At 41.3% G+C, this 17,201-nt stretch overlaps 1 protein-coding gene across 2 annotated transcripts; it reads right to left on the reverse strand.

Moving 5' to 3' along the window:
• Nucleotides 1-855: 855 nt before the first annotated feature.
• On the reverse strand, nt 856-16,895 carry LOC114362192 (centrosomal protein of 120 kDa). Of its 2 annotated transcripts, XM_028317489.1 has the most exons (20): nt 16,776-16,895; nt 16,562-16,709; nt 16,353-16,485; nt 16,170-16,280; nt 15,756-15,861; nt 15,203-15,351; nt 14,997-15,085; nt 13,293-13,444; nt 11,975-12,186; nt 9,075-9,244; nt 8,185-8,460; nt 7,659-7,726; nt 6,370-6,479; nt 5,793-5,975; nt 5,113-5,289; nt 4,450-4,536; nt 3,877-4,037; nt 1,701-1,825; nt 1,468-1,510; nt 856-1,025 (listed from the first exon to the last, which is right to left on the reverse strand). In XM_028317489.1, exons 1-20 carry the CDS (start codon nt 16,825-16,827, stop codon nt 881-883), a joined length of 2,697 nt encoding a protein of 898 aa, XP_028173290.1. In that variant the 5' UTR covers nt 16,828-16,895; the 3' UTR covers nt 856-880. The 2 variants fall into 2 exon arrangements, 1 of the variants encoding a protein (XP_028173290.1); XR_003656660.1 differs by lacking the exons at nt 856-1,025; nt 1,468-1,510 and having other exon boundaries at nt 2,597-4,037.
• Nucleotides 16,896-17,201: the final 306 nt, after the last annotated feature.

The following is a 17,201-nucleotide window of genomic DNA, read 5'->3' on the forward strand; positions in this document are numbered from 1 at the left end:
GAAGGTCATCCTTCAGAAGGAGACAGTAGAGCGCGAGCGGGAGAACGATCCTCTCGTCTCATCGCTCCGCAGGCGGAGAAGGGGGTGGAGAAGGCGGTTGTACGACCGTTCTACTCTGCCCCCAGGTGGCGGCCAGCAGGCCGGGGGTGCGGGGGCACCCTTGTCACCTTCGTCTGACGGGAACGGCTTGGCGTTTTGGGCATTTCCGTCGGACCCCCACAAGGGGGGCGTGTAGGGTCCGCCATGTAGGCGAGCTGTCGCTGTAGCGTGGTGTCTCGGAAGTCTAAGGCTACGGCCGGATACTCGCGCACCCCCACTCGGCCTACGACGGAACGCCGCGGAGGTTTTAGTGGGTATACCCCGTCCTTTTCCCTTTTTAGGGCGCCGGGAGTCCCACATACCACCTTGTCCCCCGGCAGTGGTGATGGTGCGCAAAGCATTTCCTCTGCGACTAAAAAAAGGGGGGCCCGAAACGAGCTGTGCCTAGGGGCCCCGAGATGGTTAATCCGGCCCTGAACACGTTTCATCGAACGATCAAAATATCGAATGATTAAAATATCGAAAAATCAATATGGAGGTTTTAATTAAATGTCATACGATTAATGTAAATAAAACAAATTCTTAAACACATTTTTTTTATTTCCCACTTTTGGGTACCATAGTCAACAAGGAACCCTTACCTCCTTTCTATTATACTATGCAACGTAAGATCAACTTTCGATATTTTAATCATTCGATGTTTTGATCGTTCGATCATTTGTAAATTCGATATTCTGAACGTTCGATATTTTGATCGTTCGATATTTTGATTTTCGATCATTTGTATTTCGATAATATGGTGTAGGTAACCCCTTCAGTAGTGTACAGTTTGTCAGCGGCGTCACGTGGCGCAGTTGAGCAGCATGGCGCGGATGTCTGAGTTGAGCGCTTGCAGCGCGGCCTCGTCGGGGCTCCGCTGTGCCACGAGCGCCTCGCGCTGCGCTATCAGCGCCGCCAGCTTATCATCGGCCGGGTTACGCGGCGGGCTGCGACAACAATCAAAAATAACATCATATCCTACTAATGTGAGATTTTGAGGATGTCGTCACTCTTTCACGCAAATACTACTGAACTGGTGAAACTTGATGAAACTACAGTTTTATTGTTTTCACATCAGTGTGCTTACCATGAGTTAACGATAAGTGTGTTCCGCAAGCGACTGCGTAAAAAAATGACATTAAATGTATGACGTATTGTGCAGCGCCCCTAGCGGCTACTGTCAAGAAATAAAATTTTCATACATTTTTTTGAAGTACTTGCTAGCGAGCACACCTAACGTAAACTCGTAGTAAGCACACAGAATAACGTACAGGCTATTATTTAAAACGATATTGATATTTTTGTGACAAACTATTTTTTATGCGGGCAAAAGTTAGTTGTGGAAATTACACTAGCAAAGTTTTTTATGTAAATAATGTAAGTACTCACTTTTGATCATCAAATATGTCCATTCCCTCGTGGCCGGAATTGCCTAAAACAGAAATAATAATTTAAATGGTTTCGCAATATATGTCCTATCTGAAAATTGAGCCCAGTATATTTCTTTTCAAAAATAAATGAATGTTTTCTTTGAGTAAAATTTTCTATCTACAATATTAAGAGTACTTTCCCTTCAGGTGGCATTTCAAAATTCCACCCTGTATAATGTGACGTATGCTCACTGATGATGGAGGTGGAGTCGATGGCGGGGGTGTTAGCGAGGATGTCGACGTAGAAGTCGTCCTTGAGGCGGTTGATGTCCACCGCGCGCGGGCTGGCCTCGTCCTGGTCCAGTATCGTGTCCAGTCTGCAGTGATAAATAACAGATTTAGTTAAAAGACAATGTGTAATTGAATTCAGTGGCAGCTGGCATTAATTGACTGACAATCCTGGTCTAGTATCGTGTCCAATCTGCAGGGATAGATAACAAAATTAGTTAAAAAACAATGTGTAATTGAATTCAGTGGCAGCTGGCATTAATTGACTGACAATTTATTGGTTTCAAAGCCATTAAAAGTTTAATTTTGTAGTCAACGGGATTCAATACGCAAGGTTTTTTCTTAATTCATTCGCATTCACAATTTTTACAGTTCTTTTACATACGTGGCATGCATTGACGTACAAGGCGTGCGAGCTAATTAAAAAAATGACATGATGCATGCAAGTCTGGCTGAATAAATTCGCAGTTTGGAGCCCTATTCATGACTCTTTTTTAAGGCTAGAAAGATTTTTTTTTATAAGCCGTACCTTGGAAAACAAAATAAAAAATCGTGTCGATATTCTGGCATGGCTTACAAATGGTCAATGGCACTTGACGTTTCATGATTTTTTTGTTCTGCCGGCATTTTGAAAGCAAACATTTGGCAAATGCTAATGAAAAACGCTGCAAACCAATTAAAACCAGTTCAAAACACTGACCCCTCGTCTCCCAGTTGCTGCCTCTCTCGCTGCAGCCGCGCGAGCAACTGCCGCCGCGTGTGCAGCTTGTTGAGGTGCAGCTCTCTGACGGCGCGGCCCCACTGCTCCTTGAAGACCGCCTCAGTGACTCTCGACAACTATCCAATGACTCTACACTGACCCCTCGTCGCCCAGTTGCTGCCTCTCTCGCTGCAGCCGCGCGAGCAACTGCCGCCGCGTGTGCAGCTTGTTGAGGTGCAGCTCTCTGACGGCGCGGCCCCACTGCTCCTTGAAGACCGCCTCAGTGACTCTCGACAACTATCCAATGACTCTACACTGACCCCTCGTCGCCCAGTTGCTGCCTCTCTCGCTGCAGCCGCGCGAGCAACTGCCGCCGCGTGTGCAGCTTGTTGAGGTGCAGCTCTCTGACGGCGCGGCCCCACTGCTCCTTGAAGACCGCCTCAGTGACTCTCGACAACTATCCAATGACTCTACACTGACCCCTCGTCGCCCAGTTGCTGCCTCTCTCGCTGCAGCCGCGCGAGCAACTGCCGCCGCGTGTGCAGCTTGTTGAGGTGCAGCTCTCTGACGGCGCGGCCCCACTGCTCCTTGAAGACCGCCTCAGTGACTCTCGACAACTATCCAATGACTCTACACTGACCCCTCGTCGCCCAGTTGCTGCCTCTCTCGCTGCAGCCGCGCGAGCAACTGCCGCCGCGTGTGCAGCTTGTTGAGGTGCAGCTCTCTGACGGCGCGGCCCCACTGCTCCTTGAAGACCGCCTCAGTGACTCTCGACAACTATCCAATGACTCTACACTGACCCCTCGTCGCCCAGTTGCTGCCTCTCTCGCTGCAGCCGCGCGAGCAACTGCCGCCGCGTGTGCAGCTTGTTGAGGTGCAGCTCTCTGACGGCGCGGCCCCACTGCTCCTTGAAGACCGCCTCAGTGACTCTCGACAACTATCCAATGACTCTACACTGACCCCTCGTCGCCCAGTTGCTGCCTCTCTCGCTGCAGCCGCGCGAGCAACTGCCGCCGCGTGTGCAGCTTGTTGAGGTGCAGCTCTCTGACGGCGCGGCCCCACTGCTCCTTGAAGACCGCCTCAGTGACTCTCGACAACTATCCAATGACTCTACACTGACCCCTCGTCGCCCAGTTGCTGCCTCTCTCGCTGCAGCCGCGCGAGCAACTGCCGCCGCGTGTGCAGCTTGTTGAGGTGCAGCTCTCTGACGGCGCGGCCCCACTGCTCCTTGAAGACCGCCTCAGTGACTCTCGACAACTATCCAATGACTCTACACTGACCCCTCGTCGCCCAGTTGCTGCCTCTCTCGCTGCAGCCGCGCGAGCAACTGCCGCCGCGTGTGCAGCTTGTTGAGGTGCAGCTCTCTGACGGCGCGGCCCCACTGCTCCTTGAAGACCGCCTCAGTGACTCTCGACAACTATCCAATGACTCTACACTGACCCCTCGTCGCCCAGTTGCTGCCTCTCTCGCTGCAGCCGCGCGAGCAACTGCCGCCGCGTGTGCAGCTTGTTGAGGTGCAGCTCTCTGACGGCGCGGCCCCACTGCTCCTTGAAGAACGCCTTGGACTGCACCGCGCTGTCTAACTTCTCTTCTAGGCAGCGCTGGAAAATACAAGGCATCATGAGACATAACGTATTTCAAAACTCATACAAATAGGCATCATAAGACATAACGAATTTCAAAACTAATACAAATAGGTATCATGAGACATAACGAATTTCAAAACTTGACTCTGTTTCATGTAAAGACTGAGACTTGATTGGTTGAATTAGAGAATTAGACCAATAACATAACAAGCAAAATCTAAGACTGAAATTGAATCTATAAATAAAGATTTCGTCCCAATATTTATTCAATAAGGGGATGAAATTATTTATTTATTATTATTTATTGAACAAGCAATGAATGTTTGTCAACAGAAATTATAAAAAAAAATCATGTTCTTTTAGTAAAAACCAAAGTATTTGATTCCAAAAAGTAAGTGCGATCTTAAAAAGAGAAGTAATAACTTACCAACTCCTGTATGAGGCTGGCAGTCTGATCTTTGGTTAGACCTGAATATCGGCTCTCTGCATCCTTTTCAACGTTCTTGAGATTCGTCTAAAATTTAAATAATTGGTTAGTTTATATTTGCAATGCATATTGACACATCTCGAATATCTCGTGTCAATACCAGCATTTTTTAGCACAAAACCCCGTATCTTCATTCAAGTAACGCCATTTGCTTACTGTTTCGTCTGTCACTCATTTCGAACTCCTTTAATCTTCTAATATTTTTTTTATTTTTTTACAGGTTACAGTTAGCTATCCTGCGGCTGCGGGACTACCCTACCTTTACTGGTTGAATTTCATTGAAGGCCAAACTGTAGATCCTGGTTATAGGAGTCGCAGTGGCGAGAAAGTGTGTGTGGGAATAGGCTGGAAATGTATACTCCGACAAACGTTACGTTCGGCATTACGATACTCCGACACTACTGAATTAAGGATATACGCCTTTGTCTGAGTAGTGTAGTGTCGAAGTAGTCATGTCGATACTCAGTAGTATCGGAGTAACGTAAAGTCGAAGTAACGTTTGTCGGATTTTAGATTTGAAGCCGTGGGAATAGTCCCGTTGCTTACTGTTATGTCACTGAGCAACAAACATAAATATGAATCCGTTTTTGCTACGAATATTACCTTCATCGCTCCCAGCTGTTTCTCCAGCTGCTGTACGGTAGTCTCCAGCTCTTCGATGCGCATTTCCTTGAGCTTTAGGCGGTGGTTCATATCGTCCTCCATCTTTTGGGATGCGTCTCTCAACTCTTGGTATTTCGCTGTATAGTGGGATTCCAGCGCTTTCTTCGCTTCGTGCAACTGATAAAGGGAAAACTAGATCAGTTTTTTTTTATATTTGGGAACCACAACTGTTAACTGCTACAGATAGATACAATCGTCATCTGTGTCGGTGTAAGCGTTCCCAAGAACATAACTGGAAATGGCTGGCTGACTGAAAACAGATTAATTACATTCCTTGGACGTGGTTTAACTACATCTTACAACTTATTTTTTCTCAATATTCGACCGATTCACCGTCTGTCTCCGTCATCTGTTGAACTATTGTGGTGAGCCTATTCCTAACACATGTATTTGGGGGTTTAGTTTTAATTTGTTTACGATAATTTAGGACATAGATACGATACCCAAGGCCTGCCAGGAGGTCGTTTGTAATAACCGGCTTAAAAATTTGACAAATTTTTAGTCCTTTTCAGTTTCTGAAAACCTTGCATATGGACTTTTCACCAAAAAATCACGATCACCCCAAAGGGTTTACTGTAAAGTTTAGCTTTGATGCCCATGCCATATCGATGCTAAGCTACCTTCTTCTCTCGCTCGGTGTTCCTATATCCCCTCAGCCTGAAGTCATCGGTAGCTCGCGCCAAGTCAGCAGCCAACGCGCGACATTGCTGCACGCCGCGACTTAGCTTGGTCTCCACCTCCAAGCGTTTCTTGGCCCACTCCTTGGCTAGGAGATCTAGGTGGTACTCTTCTTTGCGTTTCAGCTGGAAGCAAACATTTAATAATGAGAGGTTTCCCATTCTAAAAGGCTGAATGTGAAGTTATTGTTGTTTGAAATTCCAACACTGTCTGGACAATCATAAAAAGAAACTCATTCTGCCAAGTCATTTTTGGGGCCACTGCATTAGTACGATAGATGATAGCTCAACACCGAACGCGATGGAGGACTGTTGTGGACGCCCTCTGCCCCATCTAGGGGACATAGGACCATAAGTCAAGTAAGTCAAGCATTAGTACGATATTATATTTTAATTTACTAGCAAATGGAGGAACTGTCCTACGCTGGCCAAGCGGGCCAAACTTCTCTTGATGAGCGCATATTTGTCCCTTAGTTGCTTTTACAACCATACAAAAGTGGTAGTGGAAGAATAATCCTACCTGTATTTTAAACAATTCCTGTTGCTTTTCCTTCCAGTCTTCTAATTCATCAACGAATTTCTGCATTATGGAGTCACGTTCGGCGTGCGTTAGAGCTATTTTTACCATATCTGAAAACATTAAAATAAATAAATGGGTCATTCCATAAAAATCTGTATATTTTCGACGTCATTTTGTCCGTAACATTTTTAAGATGCTTTTGAATACTTTATTAGTGTAAATTATAGTTTATTAATTAATTATGTTATGTCTAAAAGGGCCAGTCACTTTATGCTTTATTTTAGGAGAAATTATAATTTTCAATTTTTTCATACTACATTACTCCTATATGACTTCTAATAAAGTTTAAAACTTATAACCTTAACATTTATAGATAAGTTAATATACTTAATGTAGTTGTTTTTTTATTATCACTATATAAAAAACGTTATTCCCTAACTAGTAATTTAGTCCCAAGCGCCGTTTAAAGCTAGGGCCTGACGGTCTAGGGACTGACGATTTGGAGTAAAACTTAACATAAATGCAGATTAACTTTACATTATAAGATGCTTAATACGATGTACCGAAAATAGCCGAAAAGCCACACGTAAATACAATTAAATTATATACAATTTCCTATTGTAATCAATAAAGCTACTCAACTAGGGACTGACGAAGTGACTGTATCAACACATGTTTCCGGAACAACTGCCACGTTTGCACTAATTCAAAAAACGGCTACCGCAAAGCCAGTATGGTCTGAGGATAACTTCGTATCGTACTTTAAACTCAACTAAATGTCATTCACTCTAATTACATATTAAAGCGCAAAATTATAAAATTAGTGCGTGGCGAGGGAATGACGTTAAAAGCTGTGGACATATTTTCAACTAAAGAAAATCAAATTATTGTTTATTGAAACCGCAAAATATTAATAGAATTTGGTGTAATATACATTTAAATTGATTATTCGTTAATTAATACAAAGGATAAAGTTGACGTTTTTATAAATATGGGTTCCAAAACACAAACTTTTGGAGTACGGACATGCCTAGGGAATGACGTTTTGGGTCACTTAAAAGGAATTTAAGATGATTTAAAAATAGTTTCAAAAAATATAAATGGGTGATGAATAAAGCACATTGCGAGCTGTTATTTAACAATTTTGGAATAAAATATTAACAAATATTTCATGTGAAATGTGGCGCGGACTAAGAGTTGACATATTTTTGTGGAATGACCCAAATATGAAAGTATTATGTTTGCACATTTAATTTTGCGAGTATAAATTGTGTAAAAGGATTACTTGCCCCTTTCATGATGAGATATGTATGTTTCGCTCTTGCTTGTTTCCAGGCGGATTGGTTTACTTTCAATACTGTAACAGACACACATTTTGATTCAAATGGAAATCGAAACAGCCAATAATATTATACAGGATTTACTTTTACGAAAATTCGTGATAATGATCGGAGATAACTTTCTAACTCGCAACCAAAAATAGCATTACTAGTAATTTCTTATACCGCTAGCTACTACTATTGTTTTTTATTTTATTTACTACCCGTTCGCGCTAAGTTAGCTGGTCCGTGGATGCGCGTCCCCTCTCCCAACCGCGATTAAACGCAATTAGTTAGTGATTAAACGCAATTAATGTGTCTTATTTTACGCAAATACACAATTTTTATCAACAATAATAAATAAAAACATTATAATTTGTTATAGTTATAGACGCTTCCCTTCGAGTGACGTCATATCGCCAGCGGCAAACTTAAAGCGAACGGATAGTAATTGATTCACCAGTTTATGATAAGCGTATTACAAAATTCAACTTACACGTCACTATTCCTATCACAATTCAGACGGCTGCCCCCACTTTTCACACTGCCATCTCTACATTCCGTTTCACCACTTTCCGTAGTACCCCGTTGCCCAACAGTGGGATTATCTTGCCCAATCCCTTCGCATTGCACCTGCATATCGCTGGTTGCAGGACGAGCTCGAGCTGCGAGTAACTTCTCTTGGGTCAAAGTGAAGGAATCGCACATTTTCTTAATTAGTTCCGTTATTTCGTTCGTCTGGATTATTGCGTCGCCTGATGCGTTTTTGTATCTGAAAATTAGATGGATATTAGGGTTAATATTAGGGTAAGTATGGAAAGACAGTGAGCCATGCTTATTAACAGTTATTACACAATGTCAGTCCTGTTAGCCCCTCGTACTAAACTAAATATGCTTGTGTCACGAGTGAACTCACCATAATAAAAAATAAAAAAATATATTTTGTTCTTTTTAGTTCAATTTTATTCCGCTAGTGGCGCTAGTTTTGCTTGTGTGAGAAGTAAAATGGTTTTTTTTTTTTCATATTTCGATTCAAATTACCACAACATGGACGATGTATGGACTAAGTGATCCAATTTACAACTGGTCGTTGGAGTTTTATTAAGCTTTCAGCTTCAGTTGAAGGTTCAACCGTTTCTGTCGCTAGCTGACTTGAGCTGCGGGACTATAGCACTCATATCTACTGCAATAACAACCAAACTAACCTGGCAGTGTTTCCGACAGCTATGTTGGTGTATGCCACTTCGCCCACGTCTTGGTCTAGATTGGTGCAACTGCCGCTTTTGTAGTCCAGTCTGACGTCACGCTCGGGCTCGGATCCTTTCCTGCTAGCTCGTGCTATAGGACTATTGTTCTTATATCTACTGTAATAACAAGCAAACTGACCTGGCAGTGTTTCCGACAGCGATGTTGGTGTAGGCCACTTCACCTACATCTTGGTCTAGATTGGTGCAACTGCCGCTTTTGTAGTCCAGCCTGACGTCACGCTCGGGCTCCGATCCTTTCCTGCTGCTTTCGAGTTGGCTCGCACTACGAGCCGTGAGAACTGCTGGCTTCTGGAAATAAAATATGGTAGTTATACAACCTATAATAAGGAATCGGAGACATAATAAAAGTTAACGTAGTCACCTGTGGCGCCTACCAATGAGTTCAAGAGCGAAGTCCTATTGTGTTATACTCGTACTAGCTTTCCACCCGCGGCTTCGCCCGCGAGGAATTTTGTGTCACAGAAGAACTTTATCGCGCGCGTCCCTGTTTCAAAAAACGGGATAAAAACTCTCTATTCCAAATTTCATCAAAATCGGTTCAGTGGTTTAGGCGTGAAAGTAAGACAGACAGGCAGACAGAGTTACTTTCGCATTTGTATAGAAGTATAGATTTGCGCTCAACAGATGGAGCTACTGTCTTAGCTACTAGCGAGTGACAAGAACTTCCTTAGGTGCGCGCAAATACGGTAGTCGTTCCTCTATCTAGCTCATAAAATAGCGATTTTGCATGAAAATTTGGTTCACCGCTTTATCCTAAAACCAACCAAATGAATCGTCTCTCGTGGTAACCAACTTCAAATATGTCCTCCCTATCAAACAAGTAGTTGACCTCACCTGTGACTTATCCTTCCTGTCCCCAACATACTTCAAACCTATCTCCATGTCTACAATCTTCTATGATCGTCACTCAACGCAGTATGAAGCAGCGCTCGTAGTAACCTCAAAGACAGTCTAACCTACTTACTGAATTAAATACGTTGTTGATCTCACCTGTGCCTTATCTTTCTTGTCCCCAACATATTTCAGGCTCATCTCCACATCCACAAAGGGTCTTCTATGATCGTCACTGGGTCTACCATCGCAGCGCAGTATGAAGCATCACTCGTGGAAACCTCAAAGACTATGTAACTTACTTACTGAATTAAATACGTTGTTGATCTCACCTGTGCCTTATCCTTTTCATTCCCAACATACTTCAGGCTCATTTCACATCAACAAAGGGTCTTCTATGATCGTCACTAGGCCGACCGTCACACCGCAGTATAAAGCAGTATTCCTGGTTACCTCAAAAGATATTTTACCCTGCTTCGTGAATGAAACAAGTAAATCTTACCTGTATCTTATCCTTTTTATCTCCAAAGTCCAACTATTTATCATCGTTAAACCGGTCGTCGCAGCCCAGTATCTTTTTTTTATCTCAAAGACTATCTAACTTATTTACAGAAAAAATAAACTCACCTGTGCCTTATCCTTTTTATCCCCAACATACTTCAAGCTCATTTCCACGTCCACAAAAGGTCTCCTATGGTCGTCATTAGGTCTACCATCGCAGCGCAGTATGAAGCATCACTCGTGGAAACCTCAAAGACTATGTAACTTACTTACTGAATTACGTTGTTGATCTCACCTGTGCCTTATCCTTTTTATCCCCAACATATTTCAGGCTCATTTCCACATCAACAAAAGGCCTTCTGTGGTCGTCACTGTGTTTACCATCGCAGCGCAGTATGAAGCAGCGCTCATGCCATGGTAACTACTAAGATAGTCTAGAATCTACTTACTGAATAAAGTAATCTCACCTGTGCCTTATCTTTCTTGTCCCCAACATATTTCAGGCTCATCTCCACGTCCACAAAGTGTCTCCTATGGTCGTCACTGGGTCTACCGTCGCAGCGCAGTATGAAACAGCACTTGTGTAGTAACTTCAAAGACAATCTAACCTACTTACTCAATTACAAAAGTAAATAATCTCACCTGTGCCTTATCCTTTTTATCCCCAACATACTTCAAGCTCATTTCCACGCCCACAAAAGGTCTTCTATGGTCGTCACTGGGTCTACCGTCGCAGCGCAGTATGAAGCAGCGCTCGTAGTAACTTCAGACAATCTAGCCCTTACTTCATGCATCGAAGTATCAAAAAAGTTATTTAAACTCACCTGAGCCTTATCCTTTTTATCCCCAACATACTTCAAGCTCATTTCAACATCTACAAAAGGCCTTCTGTGGTCGTCACTGGGTCTACCGTCGCAGCGCAGTATGAAGCAGCGCTCATGCCATGGTAACTACAAAGATAGTCCAGAATCTACTTACTTAATGAAGTAATCTTACCTGTGCCTTATCCTTTTTATCTCCTACATACTTCAGGCTTATTTCCACGTCCACAAAGGGTCTTCTATGGTCGTCACTGGGTCTACCGTCGCAGCGCAATATGAAGCAGCGTTCATAATACTCTCAAAGACAATCTAACCTACTTACTCAATGACAAACGTAACTAATCTCACATGTGCCTTATCTTTCTTGTCCCCAACATACTTCAGGCTCATTTCCACATCAACAAAGGGTCTTCTATGGTCGTCACTGGGTCTACCATCGCAGCGCAGTATGAAGCAGCGTTCATAATACTCTCAAAGACAATCCAACCTACTTACTCAATTACAAAAGTAAATAATCTCACCTGTGCCTTATCCTTTTTGTCCCCAACATACTTCAGGCTCATCTCCACATCAACAAAAGGCCTTCTGTGGTCGTCACTGGGTCTACCATCGCAGCGCAGTATGAAGCAGCGCTCGTGTATGGTAACTACTAAGATATTCTAGAATCTACTTACTTAATGAAGTAATCTTACCTGTGCCTTGTCTTTTTTATCCCCAACATACTTCAAGCTCATTTCCACGTCAACAAAAGGTCTTCTATGGTCGTCACTGGGTCTACCGTCGCAGCGCAGTATGAAGCAGCGTTTATAATACTCTCAAAGACAATCTAACCTACTTACTCAATGACAAACGTAACTAATCTCACCTGTGCCTTATCTTTCTTGTCCCCAACATACTTCAGGCTCATTTCCACGTCTACAAAGGGCCTTCTATGATCGTCACTGGGTCTACCATCGCAGCGCAGTATGAAGCAGCGCTCGTGTATGGTGAGCGAGCGCTCGTGGTCACAGAACTGTTCAACAAACTGTTTGGGGTCTTCAGTAGGCACTAGTTTACGGAGATCCATGCTGCAGATGCCTGAAAATATTTGAATAGTTACAAAAAGAATATTAATTATGAATTGTCGGCCGATTGGTGTAGTGGTTCAGAGCGGACTACTATGCCGAGAGGTCCCGGGTTCGATTCCCGGCCGGGCAGAAATTGAAATGATGAATTTTAATTTCTGTGACGGGTCTGGGTGTTACTATGTATAATAATGTATGTATTTAAAAAAAAAAGTATATTAGTAGTATATCCGTTAAGCTAGCACCCATAACACAAGCATTGAGTTGCTTACTTTGGAGCTAGCTGGCGCTGTGTGAGATTGTCCAAAGATTTATTTATTTATTAATAAAAAAAACTAAGATGAACTATTTTCTGAAGTGAAGTTACTGGTCTATATTAGTAGTATTTCAAAATTAATTATTAGTAGTATTAATTTATTATAAGTCTAACTGATACTCTTCAAGATCGTTCAAAACGAGTTTCAAATTCATTAATTCATAGATTTAAACCTGTAAATAATTATATGGTTCACTATCAATCATGTTTAGATTGCAGTGTGAAAATCTAATGGTAAGGCTGAATATTCGAACAGGTGCTATGAAATTAAATATGTGATACAAAGAACCTCCTTTTTTGAAGTCAGTAAAAAAATTTTCCTCTATGATACAAAAAGTGAGAATCCAACTTTACCAATTAATTTAAAACCTATCCAAGTTTAAAGTTGATATTCTGATCCAAAAATAATCTCAAAAAAGTCCACAAAATTGATAAAGTAACTAAAGCCTGGTCCGTGAGCACGTATAATTTTGTCCAATGACCCCAAGTTACCCATCCTTATCGCTCGCGCGTAATTATGTTGCTGTTGCGCTCGCACACTCACTAGGGGCGCCCGTCGAACAGTCGCGACAGCAATATAATTACGCGCGAGCGATAAGGATGGGTAGCTTGGGGTCATTGGACAAAATTCTACGTGCTCACGGACCAGGCTTNGTAATTATGTTGCTGTTGCGCTCGCACACTCACTAGGGGCGCCCGTCGAACAGTCGCGACAGCAATATAATTACGCGCGAGCGATAAGGATGGGTAGCTTGGGGTCATTGGACAAAATTCTACGTGCTCACGGACCAGGCTTTACTAACCCACGTCCTTATCGCCCGCATACACCCTGGTGACCAAGTAGGGACACTGCGCGAAGTACCGGCCCAGGGCTGCCAGCCGCGAGCGCAGCCGCAGCGACGTGCGCTGGTTGAAGTGCGCGGAGCACCCGGCGCCCGACGCGCTGGCGGCAACCCTGAAGCGTTGGCAGAATATTTCATTAGTAGCCAAGAAACATGAAAAAAAAATATGTATGTAAACCCCTTTTTGGTTGTCCTAATTAACCCATTTAGCCCTACCGTACCCTATGTGGTACGGTATCTTTTTGAAAATATTTCGAAGTACCAAATTGTTGTTAACTTGTAAAAATGATTGAGACAGTAAGCTTAAAGTGATTATTTTACATAAAAATATTTAAAAATATGTTTTAACAAATGGTTTCGGAAATATTTATGAAATTCCTCGACAGAAAACCAAAAAAATATTTACAATGTATTTAAGAAGGTATAATTTCTTATTATTCATGGTAAATTATGTTATTTATCAATTTTATTTTAAAAATAGAGTACAATAGATATCATGACAACAAAAAAATATTATGAAGATTATTTTTATACGGTTTATTCCAGTCTAAAATAGGTGTACCCTATAAGGTACAGTAGGTCTATGCATAAGCAAATCATGCGAAAAAATAAAATTTCATTTTTATTATTTTTATTTGTTTTAGGCTATTGATGCTTCACTATATTGCCACAACTCGTGAAATATTTGATAATTTCAGCAAACAAAGCAATCTTGGTATTTTCCTACTGCTGTCTTGTCAGATGACCACTAATGATGATCAGACTGACGAAAATTTAGGCGATAAAGATAGTGTCAATGTAAATAATAACCCTCAGAGTTTTCTTCGATGGATTTGCTAAATTTCCATCGTCGTGTTGCTAAATGCGATTATGGATAGCACTAAACGTAACAAATCAAAAGAAGCCAAGTCTTCTTCAGCTATCCTCACTAACTTCGGAGAAGGTAGGAAAAAAGAACCAAATGTGGTTAGTATCACAGAAAACGTGTTACAAGATATGCCAAGTGTGATACTAGTGATTATGTGATTTTATTTTTATTTTATATCATACAAAAATAAATAAAAATCTTCTTTGAACAACGACTATGTTTTGCATGCTTATAGACCTACTGTACCCTATATGGTACGGGCTCCCCACGGCCCCCTATTTATGGATTATTTTTTTTAATATTTTTTTCATGGTTTTCAGGCTTCCTTTTGTAAGTTTTTACTGAAAAATCAATTTTTATTTAGAAAAATAATTATCGGTCTAAATGGGTTAAATAAATAAGTAAATAAAATAAAAATAATAGCGTTTGCCAGTGGCTTAATTTCAATTTGTCACATACTCTTTTCCCACTCCTCAATTTATTTGTTTGTTTCAGTTAAAACACGTTTAATGCCGGATAAGGGCATCCTAGGATTGCCACAATGATTGGTCCTGTGCTGCGAGCAGTTAGGTGATTCCTGTGACCTGTACTAGATCGTTGGTGTATCGAGTGGGAGGCCTGCAAATACCGCGTCTTCCAATCTGTGGTCGTCAGTCGAAAACTTTTCTGCCCCAGTGACAGTATTACGAGTTATGTGGCGCCAAACATTATTTTTTGTTACTATCAAAAAACATCTTACATTCATGAGGTTTCCTAAAAACTTCATTATAATTAAATCAAACAATACATATAATTACCTATCTGTCATAATATTGTGTGTGAACACTGAATAACTGACGTAACAATCCACTGCATCCTTTTGAGCTCGGTTAGATTCAGGCAGAAGCTGAAATCATGCCAATATTTTTATAGAAAAATGTAATTAATGTGTTCTTTCAATGACACATAAAACTTAACCAGCATCATTTAAAATTTTAGAACTACTATAAATTAAAACACATACCATGTCCAAATTCTCCACAGCCTCGATAACGAAGCTGAGTACGAAGAGATGCTTGCCATCGCCTATTTGTATGAGGCCTTCCTCACACAACAATCTTGGCTGAAGCTCAGGTGATGACACTGTCTTCTTGCTTTCTGCTATGTACTCCTCTGTTTGAGAAACAAAATAAAGAAGCGCTAATTAATCAATAATTTATCTTCTTGAAGAATCATGGAAAGACTGATTGACAGTATCAAATAGTGCATGACACCCAAAGTGGCCAAAAAGTTGATGGCACAACCTTATTCCAATGAGGGCTATCGTTTTTATACTTAACAGTTGGCACCCCTGGCGATTGACAGGACCTTACTCTACAGTGGCGCCATCTTGATGAGTGCAAATGCGATAGTCCTCCTACCACTTTAGCACTCACCAGATGGTGCCACTGTCTTCGCTACTAGCAAGTGACAGGACCTTAGTCTACAGTGGCGCAAACTGGTGAGCGCTAAAACGATAGCCCTCATTGAAACAATGACTTTGGATATTTGCAACAAGAATGGCACATTATACTTACCTAATGTAAACAAAATAGTCCTGCCTGCACTTGGATTGGGATTTGGAGCATAATTTGAAGCTGGATATGCTATTTCATTGCTGTGAAACATCCTCAACTCGTTTCTCTAGAAATAAAACATGTTTTAATTAAAATAACAGCACAGTGAATACATAATAATATCAAAGGTTTCTACTTCCACCAACAACAATCTGACATTTAATTGAAAGTGATTTAGAACCAATATATTTTATGTACAATAAACCCATTAAAGTCTTGAAACAATTAATAAAATTAATACCTGCAGTGTATATTTATACCTCTATTTATTTACTACAATTATAATTGAAGAGGTCTTGTAATTAATGTTTTACATTCATCATAGATTGAGTTTGTTTCTACTGATATTAGGCAATAATATTTCCTCAAACTTACAGGTGTTGGAATATTAACTCTGTCTTCAACAGAGAGGCTCATGAGCAACTGAGGATGACAGCACTTGCCTTCTGACTTCACGCCCAAAAGCCTGTGCCATGTATGTTTTACCTAAAAATTTATATATGTTATACTTTTACTTTTCATATGATCAACAAATGAACGAAATCAACTGTTTCTTACATCATTCAATTTATTTGATGGACATGGCTGGGCACCCAGCAGGCTTAGAAGAAGATATCCAATTTTGTCCTTCCTGCCCTGTGTACCCATGGTGAATACCTCCACTTTGACGGGCACATTTTGTACTCGAAGGCTGAAAACTTAGCACTTTAGCAAAAGTTATGTTTCATAGATTGTAAGAAGGCACAGAAGGAACAATAAAAAAAAACCTCCGAAATCTTCTTTTGTCAGCTTCCCAAACGAGCTCTGCATCAAAGACTGGTGCGTGTGTTGGCACCACCGGATCAGTCTCCAGCATATATCCATTCAGGGAGCCGCTTACAATAAAAGGACTCCGTAAAAATCCAAACCCAAGCCCTGAAAATTAAGTTACACTAAAGAGCAGGGAAAACAAAATGTTAAAAATACTTTGAACGTAACAACCTTCTTTGACATGAAGAACTATTTGTATATTTGGCCCTCTCAATTCGTCCATGAATGAATCAGTCGAATTATCAACAAAATCTTGTAAAATTCAATTCAAACAACGTAAACAAACTTTTCCAAATCAAACAAATGACAATTGACAGTTATGATTTTTTCGAAAAGCACATGAAACTGGATAAAGTGTTTTTGGCCGGAAACAGTCTGAACAGTGTTGCCATGTTAATTTAGATTTTAATCTATACAAGAAATATTTGCTTGTTATTAAATTCTTATTTAACTTTGTTGCTTCAAAGTTGATTATCATAACTTTTGCTGCTCCAAAGATTAGCTCATATCATCAGCTCAAAGCTTAACTCTTTTTAGCTCGAAAGCAAAAACCTGCGAATACGGCCTCTATTTTTACTAATCTGTGGATTAAAATAA

The sequence above is a fragment of the Ostrinia furnacalis genome, unplaced genomic scaffold, assembly GCF_004193835.3.
Source record: "Ostrinia furnacalis isolate ACB-3 unplaced genomic scaffold, ASM419383v2 OfSCF6279, whole genome shotgun sequence".
Classification (NCBI taxonomy): Eukaryota; Metazoa; Arthropoda; class Insecta; order Lepidoptera; family Crambidae; genus Ostrinia; species Ostrinia furnacalis.

Coding starts and splice junctions, on each gene's coding strand:
- LOC114362192 (XM_028317489.1), bottom strand. CDS start 16,827: ATGGACGAATTGAGAGGGCCAAATATACAAATAGTTCTTCATGTCAAA. Junction 6,480..7,658: donor CATATCTCATCATGAAAGGG/GCAAGTAATCCT, acceptor TAATGTTTTCAG/ATATGGTAAAAATAGCTCTA. Junction 4,038..4,449: donor CCAGCCTCATACAGGAGTTG/GTAAGTTATTAC, acceptor TGTATTTTCCAG/CGCTGCCTAGAAGAGAAGTT.